At 40.5% G+C, this 15,493-nt stretch overlaps 1 protein-coding gene across 1 annotated transcript in view; it reads left to right on the top strand.

Annotated features, from left to right (window-relative positions):
• Positions 1–12,894, top strand: part of ENC1 (ectodermal-neural cortex 1) — a 13,186-nt gene extending 292 nt beyond the window's left edge. The window contains exons 2-3 of the mRNA XM_019532251.1: positions 5,009–6,821; positions 9,821–12,894. Coding sequence (XP_019387796.1) covers positions 5,021–6,790 — 1,770 coding nt within the window. The 5' untranslated portion in view covers positions 5,009–5,020 and the 3' untranslated portion in view covers positions 6,791–6,821; positions 9,821–12,894. The remainder of the gene's footprint in view (positions 1–5,008; positions 6,822–9,820) is intronic.
• The last annotated feature ends 2,599 nt before the right edge of the window (positions 12,895–15,493 follow it).

A 15,493-nucleotide genomic window follows, 5' to 3' on the forward strand; every position in this document is an offset into this window, starting at 1 on the left:
GGCGGCCGCGTGTCTCCAGGCGCGGAGCGGAGCGGAGCCGCCGCCTGCTCCGCGCTCGGCCCAGCGACCCCCGCGCGGAGCATCGCGCCCCTCGAACAGGGGGAGCCGAGGCCGCTGGCGAGACCCGCACACGTGCGGGACGGGGCTGGCCTCGGCCGCTCGTTTCCCTAGAGGTGCCCCCGAAACGTGGCTTATTCCTACTTCTCTAGTGGCTGGGGGAGGGAGCAGGGGATCACCTAAGTCATGTTAGTTGGTTGACTTTTTTTTTTTTTTTTTAAATTTTTTAAGCTCTTCCTTCTGCATATTGGAAGGGGGGGAGAGAGAGAGATCCCTGCTTGGGGTCCAGTATTGGAGAGGGGACAGGATAATAACTGTGGCACCATGTCTGGTGGACCTCAGGGCACCGGCATGTTGGTGTTGCACAGTCACGTTAGCTTTGACTTTCGATCTCTTGGTGGGAAGCTGTAAAGGGCAGGTTTAACAGAAACTATGTCCTAATTCTCACCTTGCACAGCTCCTGTGCAACAAAGGCAAAACTGGGAGGGATGTTACACAAGGAATGTAAGCATGAGCAGGATTTGACTCTGAATAACCTCAGCATCACTGAAGAATTAGCAACAGAAAGAAAGCAGTTGCAGTATACCCATGGGTAGTTCATGCACCCTGGAGAAAGGATGTGAGATGACAGTGTTTAAAGAGGAAATTCTGTCTGGCCCACCATTAATGTGGAAATAGTTGAAAACATTTGTTTTTTAATTGCCTGAGCTGAGACCTGCAGAATCCAAAGCTGTTAAGTAGGGCACGGGGCTTGTTGTTTCATCTTACGTTACCTAGGCTATCATCTGATATTGCCGTGACAGGTAGGTGGTATTGTAGTAGTAGTAGTATCAATAATAACAATAAGATCCCTCGGTTCAGCCTTTCTTACTGATCTGTGGGAAGTGTGTATATGCTGTAGTTTACTGATTGCTTGTCTTGTACATACAGATGTTGTTATTTCTAAGGAAAACTTGCCTGAAGGGAATTGACTCATTTTTTTTCAAGATGAACATTTGCTTAGTGACTACGTAAATTACCTCTTCTGAAATACGCGAGGCTTGCATAATATCTGTCAACAAATGAAGAAATCAAAGGAGTCGGCTGACCACTTTTAATACTCTTGTAATATTTGGGTCCAAACAGTATAACAAATTGCAAACCAGATTTGCTTACAAAAATATTGCTTTTTAATGGTTAGGTTCACTGCCTTTATGTAGAGTGTACATAAAACCTTTGGTGAAGCATGCAGGAGAAGTAGATATTTGTCTTTGTTCTGTTCTGCACGTGACTCGACGTACCTCAGATTCTTCTGTAAAGACAGTTTTATCATAATTTTATTACAATAAATGCAGTGGCCAAAATATTCCAGGAATGGCATTTGGTTATTGAAAGACCAGATCTATATTTTAGGATATCACTCTGAAAGCAGAAAAGAGGTGAAATTTTGAATTCCTTATTTAGGGTCCCGTCCCCCCCAGGGTAGATTGTATCATTCTTTCAACTGATGGCAACATTTGTTACTAGAGCTGTGGGAAGGCTTTGGCAACCTGCAGTGATCTGCACTTCCCACCTCTGTTGGCACACCTGTGCTTATGATCTGCTGTCCACTAGCTTCAGACAGAGGGTTGTGTATGCTGGCCTTATTCTGAATGATGCTGTACAGCCACAACTTAGAGGTGGACAGGATCAGACCTCTTTTATTTGCAGCCTTTTGAAATTTTCTTCACCTGTCACTGCAACTGCCTTAAGCACTTAATTTTGAACCCTATAATGGTAGTTCCTTTATTACACAGAGGGATAGTCCAGCCACAAAGAATTTGCCACGGAGATCTAACCTTCAATTGCTGCAGAGTCCCATTCATTTTGGTTTTAAAGAGAAATGCGCATGGGATCAGGGATCAATCCTTGTAGGACCTGGCCCTTCTCACCAGTTGCACAAGATGCTTGGAGTGCTTGTGGGGTTCCTATATACCTTCATTTTCTTCCATTGATTTTTACACCCCTGCAGAAGCGTTCTTCAAGGCTTGGGCCCCCAACACAAACCAGAGCAGTCTAGACACACGCTAAATGCCCTATGTTGAATCATAGACAGACAAGGTTCTTTGGGTAAATGTGGTATCTTTTTATTAGACCAACTAAATAGTTGGAAAAATTGTTCTTTGCAAGCTTTCAGGCACAAACACAGAAAGTATATTGAATCATAACTTTCATAGCATTCCCAGTAAGGTTTTACCTCTAGGTGCTTGCCAAGTGAGAGTTGATCTTCACACCTCTGCATATAAACTGTTGGTGGACCAATATTTGGATCCATGACTCTGTGGTCCTTTAGCTACAAAGACCTGTAATTTGAGGCACATGGTCACTATAATCCCTTTTGGCAATTGACTAAATGGGTAAATCTAAGTCTAAATCTGGTGTTTTGGATGCTTGACTGTCACCCAAACATTGAGTAGTCAAGTAATGCAATTATCTTTAAAAGGAAATTCAAGTACGCTGTGTGAGGTGTACATATTTTAAAAGTGTACTTGAGTTCTGCACTTGTCCAGAGCTATACTTAAAGGCACAGCAGTGAACACACAGCATTGTTCCAACATGCATTGTTCAAAACATGTTTTCCAAGCAGTTGCACAGCACAGAGGAAATGATTTTAAGCCTTATTGAAGTAACAGGAAAGACTCCCATTGATTTCAGCAGGCTTTGGATCATATTTGATAAGTACAAACATTATGTACTTTCCATGCTGCTCCCTTGATAACTTCCTAATAATAGTTATGTTCCCAGTTAAAGGAAGTAGGTCACAGCATTGTTTGGCATGTTTTACCATAATGATAAAGGAGGCTGTTGCTTATGAAAGCTTATGCGTTCTTGAATGAGTTAGTTTCTAAGATGATATCCTGTCCTGCCTTCAGCCCGACTTCACGACTAACTACCTCCCATGACTATGAAGTGAAAGGCAAAGCACATGCTTATTGTCATCTGTGGCTGTGTAATACCACTGCTTCCCTGAAGTATGGTAGAGGATATATACCATGTTGCAGTCTGTGAGTGGGTGTTTAAGCCTGTCATTTCCCACATGGATATAACATCATTAAATGCTGCTGTTCCCTTCAAAGTTTAAACAGTATTTCTTGTTCTAATGTAGGTTTTAGTATATGAATTCTGTGAAAACTACAGCATTTCTGAAAGGTACTGTTTATTCTTTGTTTTAATTAGGATGACATATCCCAAGTTATTCAGACCCCTACACAATCTACTTATTAAGATGCTGCTCTGAGGAAATCGGCTACAGCTTTTCCTCTGGAAAGAATGAAGTGTGGGAGCAGAACTGTATATTTCTATGCTGCTAATTCATGTTCAGAGAAAGATAATGTTTCAGACTATAGGAGAGAGAAAAATATCTGTATGAAGACCTCCACAAGTGGTCAGAGTCCACATATCTTACAGCAGATATAAAAACCTACTTTATCTCTTGCCCCAAATCAGTTAGCGCAGTTTTGTGCAGGGAATTTCAGTGCTATTAGGGAGGCTGGCATCCTCCCTGCTTTCTCCTTTGACTGTATACAATTGCCATGTAATATATGCATTTGTAATGTAATAAATATACAAAATGGGACTGTAATAAATTAAACCCCTCCTCTGAGGGGGGTATGTTACAGTCCATGGACTGTAGTAGCTTCTGTGCTTCACATGTAGAAAGGGATGTTTTTGGCCACGAGAGGTATGAAACTGCAGATCCTCATGCCAAGTCCTCTCTAAGATAGTCCACATGCCTATCCCTGTATCTCTCATCAGTTTGGCTGAATTTTTCTCTTAGCCAACCTAGAGTAACGATTCTGTACCGGGGTACTGCAGGGTGCCATGCAATGTTAGCACTGTTAGGTGTGCAAGCATGATTCACAAGATAGACCCAGAAATTTCAAATGGGAATTCATAGTGTTAAAAACATTCAGACGTGGTTGTGATCTTTCTGAATTGACTACAACAGAAGAATTGCTGTTATATCTGTACTCAAAAAATTAAATGAGTGGAAGCTAAGAATTGACACTTTCTGAGAGAGGTCTATAAAAGGGTGCCTTGAGTTTGAAATGGTTGGGAGCAAGGGTACACCACTAAATATTTTAAACATGTTCTCCTGCCCCATCCTTCTTCCCCATTCTCGTACTTCCCAACACCGTCGGAAAAATCACTGTGCACTCTGGGAGTCTAACATAGGGTACTGCAGAAGAGCAGTGCTCCATTGTTTTCAGCACATAGCATTAAGATACCCTGCTGAGACTGCAATGTAAAATTTTGAGATCAGGCAATAGCAGTCTGCTGCTGGAGATGTGGAAGACGTGGATCTTTGTAAGACTTGGCTATAATATGTTAATAAAGCTTTGGTCATATAAAAAAAGTCTTTGCTGTGTTATCTGTTTCTATTTTACCTATCCTGTTCCCTACAGAACAATCCTTCTACCAAAGAAAGGCATCTTAATGGAATTAGTTGGGTCATCTTTTCCATGCAGTTCTTTTACATTCCACAAGGTATCCTGTCCGGTAACTCTTCCTGCTATGATTCAAAGCCGGAGAATGTTTCAAGCTTGCATGTGTGTGTTTGTATAAGTATAATGAATCAGCAGGTCTGCAATGAGGAGGGGTGAGAAAATGAGCTCTGGGTTTTTTTTTTTTCCCTCTGACTTGCTTTTGTACTGTACCATCACTAAGGTTGGAGATCAGGTTTCCCAAGATAAACCTGCTCCTTGGGCAATAATTTTGGAGCATGTCCTTTTAAGAAAGTCATCAGAAGAAAATAGATACACACTGAAATAAATGTAGTTCTTTGGTCACTCTGAAGATGAGCTTCAGAATATTTTTTTCCTGCTTACTGTCACTGTCAGGGATGCCTTTAATTCAATTTAATTAAAAAAGCATTATAAAACAGTTGTCATGAGAGTCTTTTAATCTTCTTTAATTTTTCTTTTATTTGTAGGTGTGGAAGAAAATGTCAGTCAGCATGCATGAGAATCGTAAATCTAGGGCCAGCACTGGCTCCATAAACATATACTTATTCCACAAGTCGTCATATGCTGATAGTGTCCTTACTCACCTGAACCTTCTGCGCCAACAGCGTCTCTTTACTGATGTGCTGCTTCATGCTGGGAACAGGTCATTCCCATGCCACAGAGCTGTTCTAGCTGCTTGCAGTCGTTACTTTGAAGCAATGTTCAGTGGAGGACTTAAAGAGAGCCAGGCTAGTGAAGTCAATTTCCATAATTCTATTCACCCAGAAGTCTTAGAGCTTCTGCTGGACTATGCATACTCCTCCAGAGTTATCATCAACGAAGAGAATGCAGAGTCCCTGCTGGAGGCTGGAGACATGTTGGAATTCCAGGATATCCGAGATGCTTGCGCAGAGTTTTTGGAGAAGAACCTTCACCCTACCAATTGCCTTGGCATGCTGCTGCTGTCCGATGCTCACCAGTGCACCAAACTTTATGAACTCTCTTGGAGGATGTGCCTTAATAACTTTCAAACCATCAGTAAAAGCGAAGATTTTCTCCAGCTGCCAAAAGACATGGTTGTGCAGCTCCTTTCCAGTGAAGAACTAGAAACTGAAGATGAAAGACTAGTGTATGAGTCGGCTATGAACTGGGTTAACTATGACCTGAATAAACGCCACTGTTATCTACCTGAACTGTTGCAGACTGTGAGACTGGCTCTCTTGCCAGCCATATACCTCATGGAGAATGTAGCCATGGAAGAACTTATCACAAAGCAAAGGAAAAGCAAAGAGTTAGTAGAAGAATCTATAAGATGCAAGCTAAAGATCTTGCAGAATGATGGTGTGGTTACCAGTCTGTGTGCCAGACCTCGTAAAACTGGCCATTCACTCTTTCTTCTGGGTGGCCAGACCTTTATGTGTGATAAGCTATATCTGGTGGACCAAAAGGCAAAGGAGATTATTCCAAAGGCTGACATTCCAAGTCCACGGAAGGAGTTCAGTGCTTGTGCTATCGGCTGCAAAGTATATATCACTGGGGGCCGGGGATCAGAAAATGGAGTCTCTAAAGATGTGTGGGTGTATGACACTCTTCATGAGGAGTGGTCCAAGGCTGCTCCCATGCTGGTAGCTAGATTTGGCCATGGTTCTGCTGAACTCAAACATTGTTTATACGTTGTTGGAGGACATACGGCAGCAACTGGTTGTCTTCCTGCTTCCCCCTCAGTATCCTTAAAGCAAGTAGAGCAGTACGACCCTGCAACCAACAAATGGACAATGGTTGCCCCACTTCGAGAAGGAGTGAGCAATGCAGCTGTAGTCAGTGCAAAACTTAAGCTTTTTGCTTTTGGTGGTACTAGCGTGAGCCATGACAAGCTGCCCAAAGTTCAATGTTATGATCAGTGTGAAAACAGATGGACAGTGCCAGCCACCTGCCCCCAGCCGTGGCGCTATACAGCTGCAGCTGTTTTGGGCAACCAGATTTTTATTATGGGTGGAGATACTGAATTCTCTGCATGCTCGGCTTATAAATTCAACAGTGAAACATACCAGTGGACCAAGGTGGGAGATGTGACAGCTAAAAGAATGAGCTGCCATGCAGTAGCATCTGGAAACAAATTGTATGTTGTTGGAGGCTACTTCGGGATTCAAAGATGCAAAACTTTAGACTGCTATGATCCCACACTAGATGTGTGGAACAGCATAACCACTGTGCCCTATTCATTAATTCCCACAGCATTTGTCAGCACATGGAAACATCTTCCCTCCTAATTATGTGTATGCTGCAAGTAAGGATGAGCAGGTAAGAAATTATAGTATCTGAATACACCTATGATAAAACTTAGTGCATAGCTTTACCTGTAATGCTGAAAGGAGGGTAAGTGCCATTAATCCTGTTTTATAGCTGGGGCAACTATGATATTCAAATATGGGATGTCTGTTCCAAAGTCATATTCAAGTTTGTGACAAAGTCAAGAATGGAACTTGCGTCTTTGACTCTCAGTGCCAAGCTCTCTCCGCTGGATCACCTTGCCTCACAGTTTAGATGTTGAACATGTTATTTCCATTAGGTCTGATGCTAATTGGAAAATACAGTTTAATAATTCACGTCTTAATTATTAATAGGGATAGGTCATATTTTCCTGATTTACACACGGCTGGCCAGTCCACATGAGTATCCAAATATCCACTCTTGATCCTTTGATCATGACCTGAAGAAGCACAGGTGTTTATTAAAGGATGGTGATTTTTAAAAAGTTGCAACTGCTTTATTACCAATGTATATGTAAGGACTAAATTCACCTACCTGAAACACCTTTTGAAGTTAGTGACGTAAACCTGCTTAAAGCAAGATAGAATCTGGTCTGTTAGGTCTAGCTTACATGTTTTCTTTTCAGATTAAAGTTAGTTATACATCTGACTAGAGGTAGTGCCAATAAGGTTAATGCTGCTGTCTGAAATAATTGCTCGGCTCAAACTGTTCTAGTTATGCATATTGGTTTGAGCTCACACCAAATGGGACTTCGATACAAATCTTCTCATAACCAAGTGTAAGTTTGGCGTACATTGTTTGATAGTTTTATGACTTTGTCTTTTTATCTTTAGAAAAACCACTAAAATACCTGAGTAGCTAGAAGTATTAATGTCTCTGTTTTGAGTAAGTTTTGTAGTGCTGGCCTCCTAACTAATATTAAAATCTGGCTGAAACTAAGGATGGCAAAATTTGGCACCTGCAAAAGAGCAGCTCTGAGCTGCAGTCTAGTAGGAAATGTAGTGGTGTCATATTTTTAATTATATATCTTTTAAGTAATAAGTTGAATAACCACCTGTGGCATTTCTAACTTTCTGTCTCTCCCTTGTGAATACAGGGTTCTGGATTCTATCTGACACTAGCAAACACTCTTAACTAGCCATATCCTGGGTGTTAGAGATTAAGCGCGTATTCACAACAACTCAAAAACAGAGCAAATAGAAGGTTAGGTTTTTTAGAGACAACTTCCTTGCTAGATGGAAAACTGAACAAGTCATCAAATCCAGACCATTCAGCAAGTTTCTGTTATTACTTATTTCAGCTGTTATCAGAACAGTTGTAACAAATGCCCGGGCTCAGATCTGTGCCAAGAAAAATATTGACTTATTCTTCTAAGATTGACTTAATTGTTCTAAAACTTACAGCATATAAGACAAAGAGCAGTTTATTCCAAAAAATAGCATTCTGCAGTATAATGGCACCAAACTCTTTCATTTGCTTTGCAATATTCTGTTAGAGGTCATTAATTTGGCTTTATTAACATGGAAGATAATTGGAGGAATGCAGCCATAAACTGAAATCCCTCTAGTGTTGCATGAGCCATCCAGCCAGTAGATTTTTACTGACTCCTGCTGTTCTGTCAGTGGGTGGGAGGGACAGAAAGGAAATTACTTCTGATTACTCTCTGTTTTCATGGTGCTGTGTGGCCCCAGCCTGACAGCTCTTAGGAAGATTTTAGTCTGCTTTGTTTTTTTCTCAAGTTTGGGGTGCTGAGTTGTACTTTTTTAAGAGTAGTCTACATTTTTTTTTTAAGCTTCATCTCATGACAGGAAACACTATATTTTGGCTTCAATGTCTATATACATGCCAGGGGAAAAATGACACACTAGTCTGAAGAAAGTCTACAAGATGCTAATCAGCAATAAGAAACTACCAAAAAAAGTTGGAAATAATGATGCCGGTCTGTCTTACACTCACAAGAGCAAAGAGGTTTCAAGCCGAGACTGAAGTGTTTCCTGTGAGAGTGCTCTGCTGCTTTTTCAGGCATTGCAGCACTGATGATATACAGCCATGTGCTGCTCTTGTATGTGTATGTGTACATTCAGATTAACTTTACTGGAGTTTTTTTGTATTGGCTTTTGACAACAGAACATGTCCTCTAAATCACAGCAGTGCTAACAAAAGCCATTACTAATAATGAGTCTGAGTCTGACTGGCTTCAGAATGAAATACAAAAGTGAAATCTAATCATCTAAGGTCTATCATTTACATGGAATTATCAATTGTTTAGAAGTCCATTGTGGATTTGGTGAGGCACAATGTGTTATCATGTGTAAAGAAGGCAAGCTGATGTATATTTTAAAAAAATTGCTATAATGAAAAGCACAGATTTTTTTTTTTAACAAGTAGATTGATATGTGCACTTCCTACACTATGAGTGAATTCAATTTAGAGTTCTCCGTGGTGAACAACAGAGAGCATTGGTGGGAGATTACCTTTTCCTCTCACCTCGGGCTCACTTTTACTTGTCTCTGGTCTGGTTTGATTTGGCCCATGTCACTATTCTATGAGGTTGTTCCATAAGACAGAAATTTCATGCAGTGGTGGGGGGGGGTTTCTTTGTGTTTTGAGGTTTTTTGTTTTTTGATTTTTGAGCTCAAGTCTATTGAACTGTTTTTTCTGTGCTTAAAAAAATTGTTTCAAAATCCAGCAAAAAGACTGATTAGGCCCAAACAGCGTAACTTTTTGAAAATTAAATGGACTATATGTACATAAAACTACTCTGTGAATAGTTTCTGTTGGAGTCACTGAGTAAAAAGTAGGGCCATATGAATAAGGGAGGCAGAATCTGATCCTAAGTAATTGTGTGGGTGGCTTATTTACTATCAGTAGCTGGTGATTATACAGACTCGCCAAATTCCATCAGCAGAGTCTGTATCTTGAGCCTGGCTCTTTGTTTTTCTTTGACATCTAACAAAATCCTTATGGTGTAATTATCTCAACAAAAGTCTTTAAGCCTTTCCTTCCCCACTCCCCCTCTTTGTTTTTAGTTTACTCTGTTATTTGGAGAAGAAAACTGGAACCTCGGCTGTGGAGAAATGGTTTTTATGAAGAAAAATTGTTCAGTATCTCTTGAGTTTGAAGAAAATCATCTGCACCTTTGTAAATTATCTGACCTATACATGAAGGAATAAGAGGAAAAAATGTCCACTGCATCAGCACATGGTATAAATATGAATGAATGAACCTGTGATCTGGTCCCTATGCTAACAATTGTGGATAAATGCCAATGTTAATCAGTGATTTAAAGAAGAAAAAGAACTTTTCATAACTGTGCAACACACAACTCTCAATTTCCATGGACTCCACTGTTTGTGCGTGAAGTTTTGAAATGGTTGTCACCTCTCTTTGTGACAGTTTGAAGTGTCAGCACCAGCTGCAGGCCAGGTCTGAAACAGTGAGATGTCGCTGTGTATGAAGATAAAGCTGTATTGCTGCAGAACTCTGCTATAGGAATGAGCTTGTTTATAGGCAGTGCCTGAAGCATCCATTAGATTAGTTTATTGTATTGTCCTATCTGCAGTTAGTGACCTTTTATCTGATAAGGAATAGCACAATCTGTGTGTGTGTGTGTGTGTGTGTGTGTGTGTGTGAACTTCTGCAGCAGTGGGGAACAAGCGATGAAAACCCCAAATTATTTGTAATTTCCCCCCCTTCCTTCCCTGTATTTATCAGTGACTTTACTGTTCCATTCCTGTTATGTTACTTGTTGTAGATGTAGCTATTTATTGTTCAGTGCTTGCATGCTGAAACAATGCCTGCAGTTTGTCTTCATGTTGTAAGGGCTTCTGTGAATAGTTGTACGTTTTGCACATTTTGTGATCTCTGACTTGCTCTGCTGCACAAAAAAAGAAACTGTTGAGTAACAGTTGGAGGTTAGGGGTAGGGCAGGGGGGAGGGGATGGCTTCCTCAGTCGGAAATGGAAGGATTACAAGGCAGGATCTTAAATTACACGCATAGTAAAGGAAGAAGCCATGGAGGTCACTTTCTCAGGCCACCGACTCCCCAGGTTACATGTGGTGTGTCTTGTAGATAGTGTCCCTGCTACATTTCATTGGCCTGGTCATGTCTTTGAATTTCTAATCTGGAATAGCCAAAATCTTTTACAGCTTTCTTTTTTGTGCAGCCTCCTGATTAAATAGAAAATACTGTGGATTAGTTTTTGTATATGGAGCCCCCAGTAAAGGCATTGTCCAAAGTTATTTATTTATTTATTTATTGGTTGAAACTATGGAATGTTTACCATGGCCACATATACCTGAACGAGTGGAGTCTTACTGATTCAAGGACATAAAGAAATAACCAAGATAGATTAGTACTATTAAAAAACCCCAAAACATTGCACTGATTAGGTTGGTTCATCTCTGTGGATTGAAGTACATTGTATGCTGCATGCTTTCAGAGGTCTAAAGGGTGTAGTAAAATTATTAATTTTAATATTTTCATCACCTGAATGTTCTGAAGTAACCCTCAAGCTGCTGCACCTTTCTTTTTCTTTTTTACATAGATAGGTAGGTAAGTATTCAAATACTTGGATACTCAAGTGTCAAATATGAACCTGATAAACCAAAACTTAATCATACCAGTTTTGATATACTCAGTTGAGTCTTGAATCGAGTACAAACCCACTCTTTTCTTGATAGCAGATGCTTATGTTTTATAGGTGCTTTCTTTCTCAGACTTCATTATGAAAAACATGTTGGATTTCCCTCTCTCCCCCCCCATGTTTGTAGAGCCTAACATAAAACTGTTAAAGTTGGCATCATGGTTGTGGTATGCTTTGATATAAGTAAAAAAAACCATTTTTTTTAAAGCTGCATGGATGCATGCTAAAACTAAACTAGTTACAATATTGATGTTTGCATTTCTTTGTGTGGAGATTGTATTCTTGAAAGCCTGCCATCTGAAAACATTTACAGTGATCATCACCCTTAAAAATGCCTCTTTTGCTTTAGAATTGCTTTACTGCATTATTCTCTTATTTCATGGAAAAGGGGTTTAGAAAATTCCCCAAGTGCTAATAAATACCACTACTTAATTGACTGGGGCACTGGAAAACAGTTTAAGGGTGACCTCCAATAAGAGGTGATCAGGACTCCCAAGTTTCATTAAACAAGTCCCCTAGATTTGATTGCCCTGTTGAAAAAAAATCCTTGTCCTGTAGATTGTGTTAAACAATAGCAACATAACCCTGTATAGACATGAGTTACCCTTTCGTCTTGTAGTTATTCACACAGGTGCAAAGTGAGTGAGTGCAACATACAGTAAAATTAGGATAGCTGTGTTTTACATCTAATTTGCATAAGGGTTAGTGATAACAAGTTACAAGGCAGTACTGAGCCCAGGGGGACCACTTATTTTAATAGAGGTTTATAGGACCAGGAGTTATTTTCTTCATTGAACTGAATAGAGTTCTGTCTTGAAGCTGTACCATATATTTAGCTTGTGACACAAATCTGTTTTGTAACACCATATAACTTCCGAAAGTGGGATGAATTTTCTGCAGCTGTTTTCAAAGTTGTGGTCTGCTTTCAAGTTGTCGATTTAATTCCCGTGTGTAGGCTAAAGGAAGTTGAAGTCAGGGTGGGCCTCAGGCTCTGCAGGGAATATTCTGGGCTCCTGCTCTTTGAATTGATGTGGGAATTCTGGCTTACTACTTGACCATTCCAGTCCTGCAAAACACCCCACACTTTGAAGCAAATGCAATTCACAGCAGAGTGCATACAAAAACCTTGGCATAAGACAAGAAGGTTCTTCTTATTTTGTGGGTTGGTTGCTGTAGAAACCTATAACAAAGGACAGCCTTCCACTTCGGGTATAATTGTGTAGACCCTTTTCTCTAGGCCTGACACCTGTCTGAATAAGAGTGATTAGAGCTGAATAACATGCCTTGCCTGGCTATTGAAGATGTGGTTCACATACTAAAAGAAAACTGTACAAGTGAAATAAAATGTCCATGTTCTGTCTCTTTGTGTGCTACTACATCTTAAGGTTTTGTAAAATTTCATCTTTTTCACAATGTGAAACTGAAGGTCAATAAATTATTAGAGATTTTCTATTCAATTAACAGTTCTTTTTGGCAACCCTGCCCCCACAACATTATATTGGTCCTTTTATATAGTTCATGTCTTTGTCTTTAAAAAAAACCCAACAAATCAGCATTTAAACTTCTGCTTCAATTATCCTGGGTGTGTTTGCTTTTTTCCATTATGCCACTGTTACTATGAATTAAATTTCAAATTTCAATAATAAAAACTTAGAGTTTTTAGAAGAACAGGAAATACTGTTTAAGAACAAAATATGCGAGTCTTCATGTTTTTTATTTTAGCCCCTGGTATACAATATATTGCCTGATATTACTTTAGAACACAGCTAGGCAAGTCATCCCCCCCCTAAGCGGGGAAAAATTGCTGGCTATACATGTTCATATATATCTTAACTGTGTCAACATTGTTTGGCATCTTATGGCACCCCTAAAAGGATTGCAGTGCAGGCAAGGGTCCTGAAGCTCCCTGGTTGAGAATCACTGGTATGTGCGTGCACACGCACGCGCACACACCGCCCAACCCCTCAATGATTCTCAACCAGCAGGGTGATTCAGGACCCTTGCCTGCATTGCGATTCTTTCAGGGGTGCCATGAGATGCCAAACGATGTTGGCACAGTTAGATGTGCAAACATGATTCACAAGATTTGGAGAGTTCAAATAATCTATAGTATTAAACAATTCTGACCTGTTGTGGTCTTGCTCTGATCTTTGTAACAGAAAGTTTTCACTCACTTTTAGATTATGGAAATATAAGTGCTGCCATTTTCCAAGGGGTTCCTTGAGCCTAAAAAGTGACTAACCACTTTACATACGTATAAAAGCAAACTGGTGGTGATTTTTAAATTTAGATTTCATCTCATTTCGTCAGAGATTTAAAAAAAATGTTAAAATTGATAATAATACTAATATATTTTGTTTAGTGCCTCTGGTTGCAAAGGATTACAAAAGGCTGTGCAAACTGAAGTGCCAGTCTTTCAATGAGATTCATACATGCAAGCCGTCCAGAAACTATATGCACAGATCTGCTAAAGATTGGGGTCCCAAGAGCCTCATTGTCCTACTGTGGGGAGGGATAATTCTTCAAGTGTCAACCCATTGTAATTCCTAAGAATTCTTGCTTTTAGGTGAAGAAGGAGGTTTCTTTCTCCAATGTTTATTTCAGTTCTCACCCTTTTAGTTTCTTTTAGGGTTGTATAAATCTGAGAGATTAGAGGTGGTTTTAGCACAGGTCTATACCCCATTTTGCAGTACAATGTAGCCATAACCAAGCTAGTTCATTTGAAGCTAGTATGTCTCTACTGCATGCAATACTGTGTAATAGGGCTGTGTGAAGCTTTGGTCCCTGATTCGAAGCATCTCTGGTCCGCTTCTGGGTCTGCTGGGGAGTGGGCTGGGCCCCTCCCCCCACACACCTCCCGGCTTGGCAACTCGTGCCTCCTGAGTCTGGCAGGTGTACCTGGGCTTTCTCCATAGCGGATCGCAGAGCTGGGGGAGGGAGTGTGGGCATTCACCACTGAGTACGTGGAGGGCCCCCCTACGGTCCTATGGGACACTCTGTGTGCCGCAGCATTGCAGTGTTCACAAGCCGTGCTGGTACCTCGAGGTCTGTAGAAAAAATGTTTAAAGCTGTGTCCAAATTGCTGATTCTACGAATTGGCATTGAATCTTCAGATTTGGATTCGGTCAAATTGAATCGGGGACAGTGATCCAAATCAGTGAATCGAATCACTGTCCCTGGTTTGGGCTGAGTCTGAATCAAATAGGGCCTGCTTTGCACACCCCTATTGTGCAGTGTAGGTCTAGCCTGAATTGACTTCCATGACCACTTTCTGCTAATAATACCTGACTGGTTGGAAGCCTGAGGTAACATCGGGATAAAATGCTATAAAACATCACTGAATAAATAATAAGGGAATGTCTTGTCTCATCCACTGGCAACGTGAGGGCAGAGTAGATGGGTTCAACAGCTGTGACATAGATCCAGGAAGGTGTAAGGGGCATTAGACCTGATGTATGCATGCATGTGTCCAGGAGAGGAAGGATCTTCAGCTTTGTGCAAGCAGGTGAAGGTATATATTTTCTTTTTTAAGTGTTTTAAAACTAATATGTGATGAAGTTTTGTATCGTATGTGTGTATGCATACATATATATATATATAGAGAGAGAGAGAGAGACTCGCATGCACCCACACACAATGAGTAAATAATGGGTTTTTGTGTATTCATTTACCTTAGTCTAATTCAGCACAAGTGGAATTGCCATTAGATAGCAATTATAGCTCTTATAGCTTGGCCATTCCCAATTATGAGTCAGAGTTGAGGCAGCTCTAACTTAGACTCCTGGCATACATTCCTTTGGGATCTTGCACCAGTGGAGAATTGACGTAATATAGCAGGAGAGTTGACGTCATATAGCACAGTTTTACCATGCTCCGTTTCCATCCTTCTTACCTCCTACTCACTGCCTGGTGGTGCAGCAGGGCTAGAACAGAAATTAAAATCTGGACTAGTATGTATCTGTACAAGACTAAATACAGATACATGTATCTGCGTAAGACATATACAGGAACACAAGTATATCAGCAGTTTTATTTATAGGCTTGCTTTTTTAAATG

The sequence above is a fragment of the Crocodylus porosus genome, unplaced genomic scaffold (assembly GCF_001723895.1).
Source record: "Crocodylus porosus isolate Cpor-Errol unplaced genomic scaffold, CroPor_comp1, whole genome shotgun sequence".
NCBI classification, from domain to species: domain Eukaryota; kingdom Metazoa; phylum Chordata; order Crocodylia; family Crocodylidae; genus Crocodylus; species Crocodylus porosus.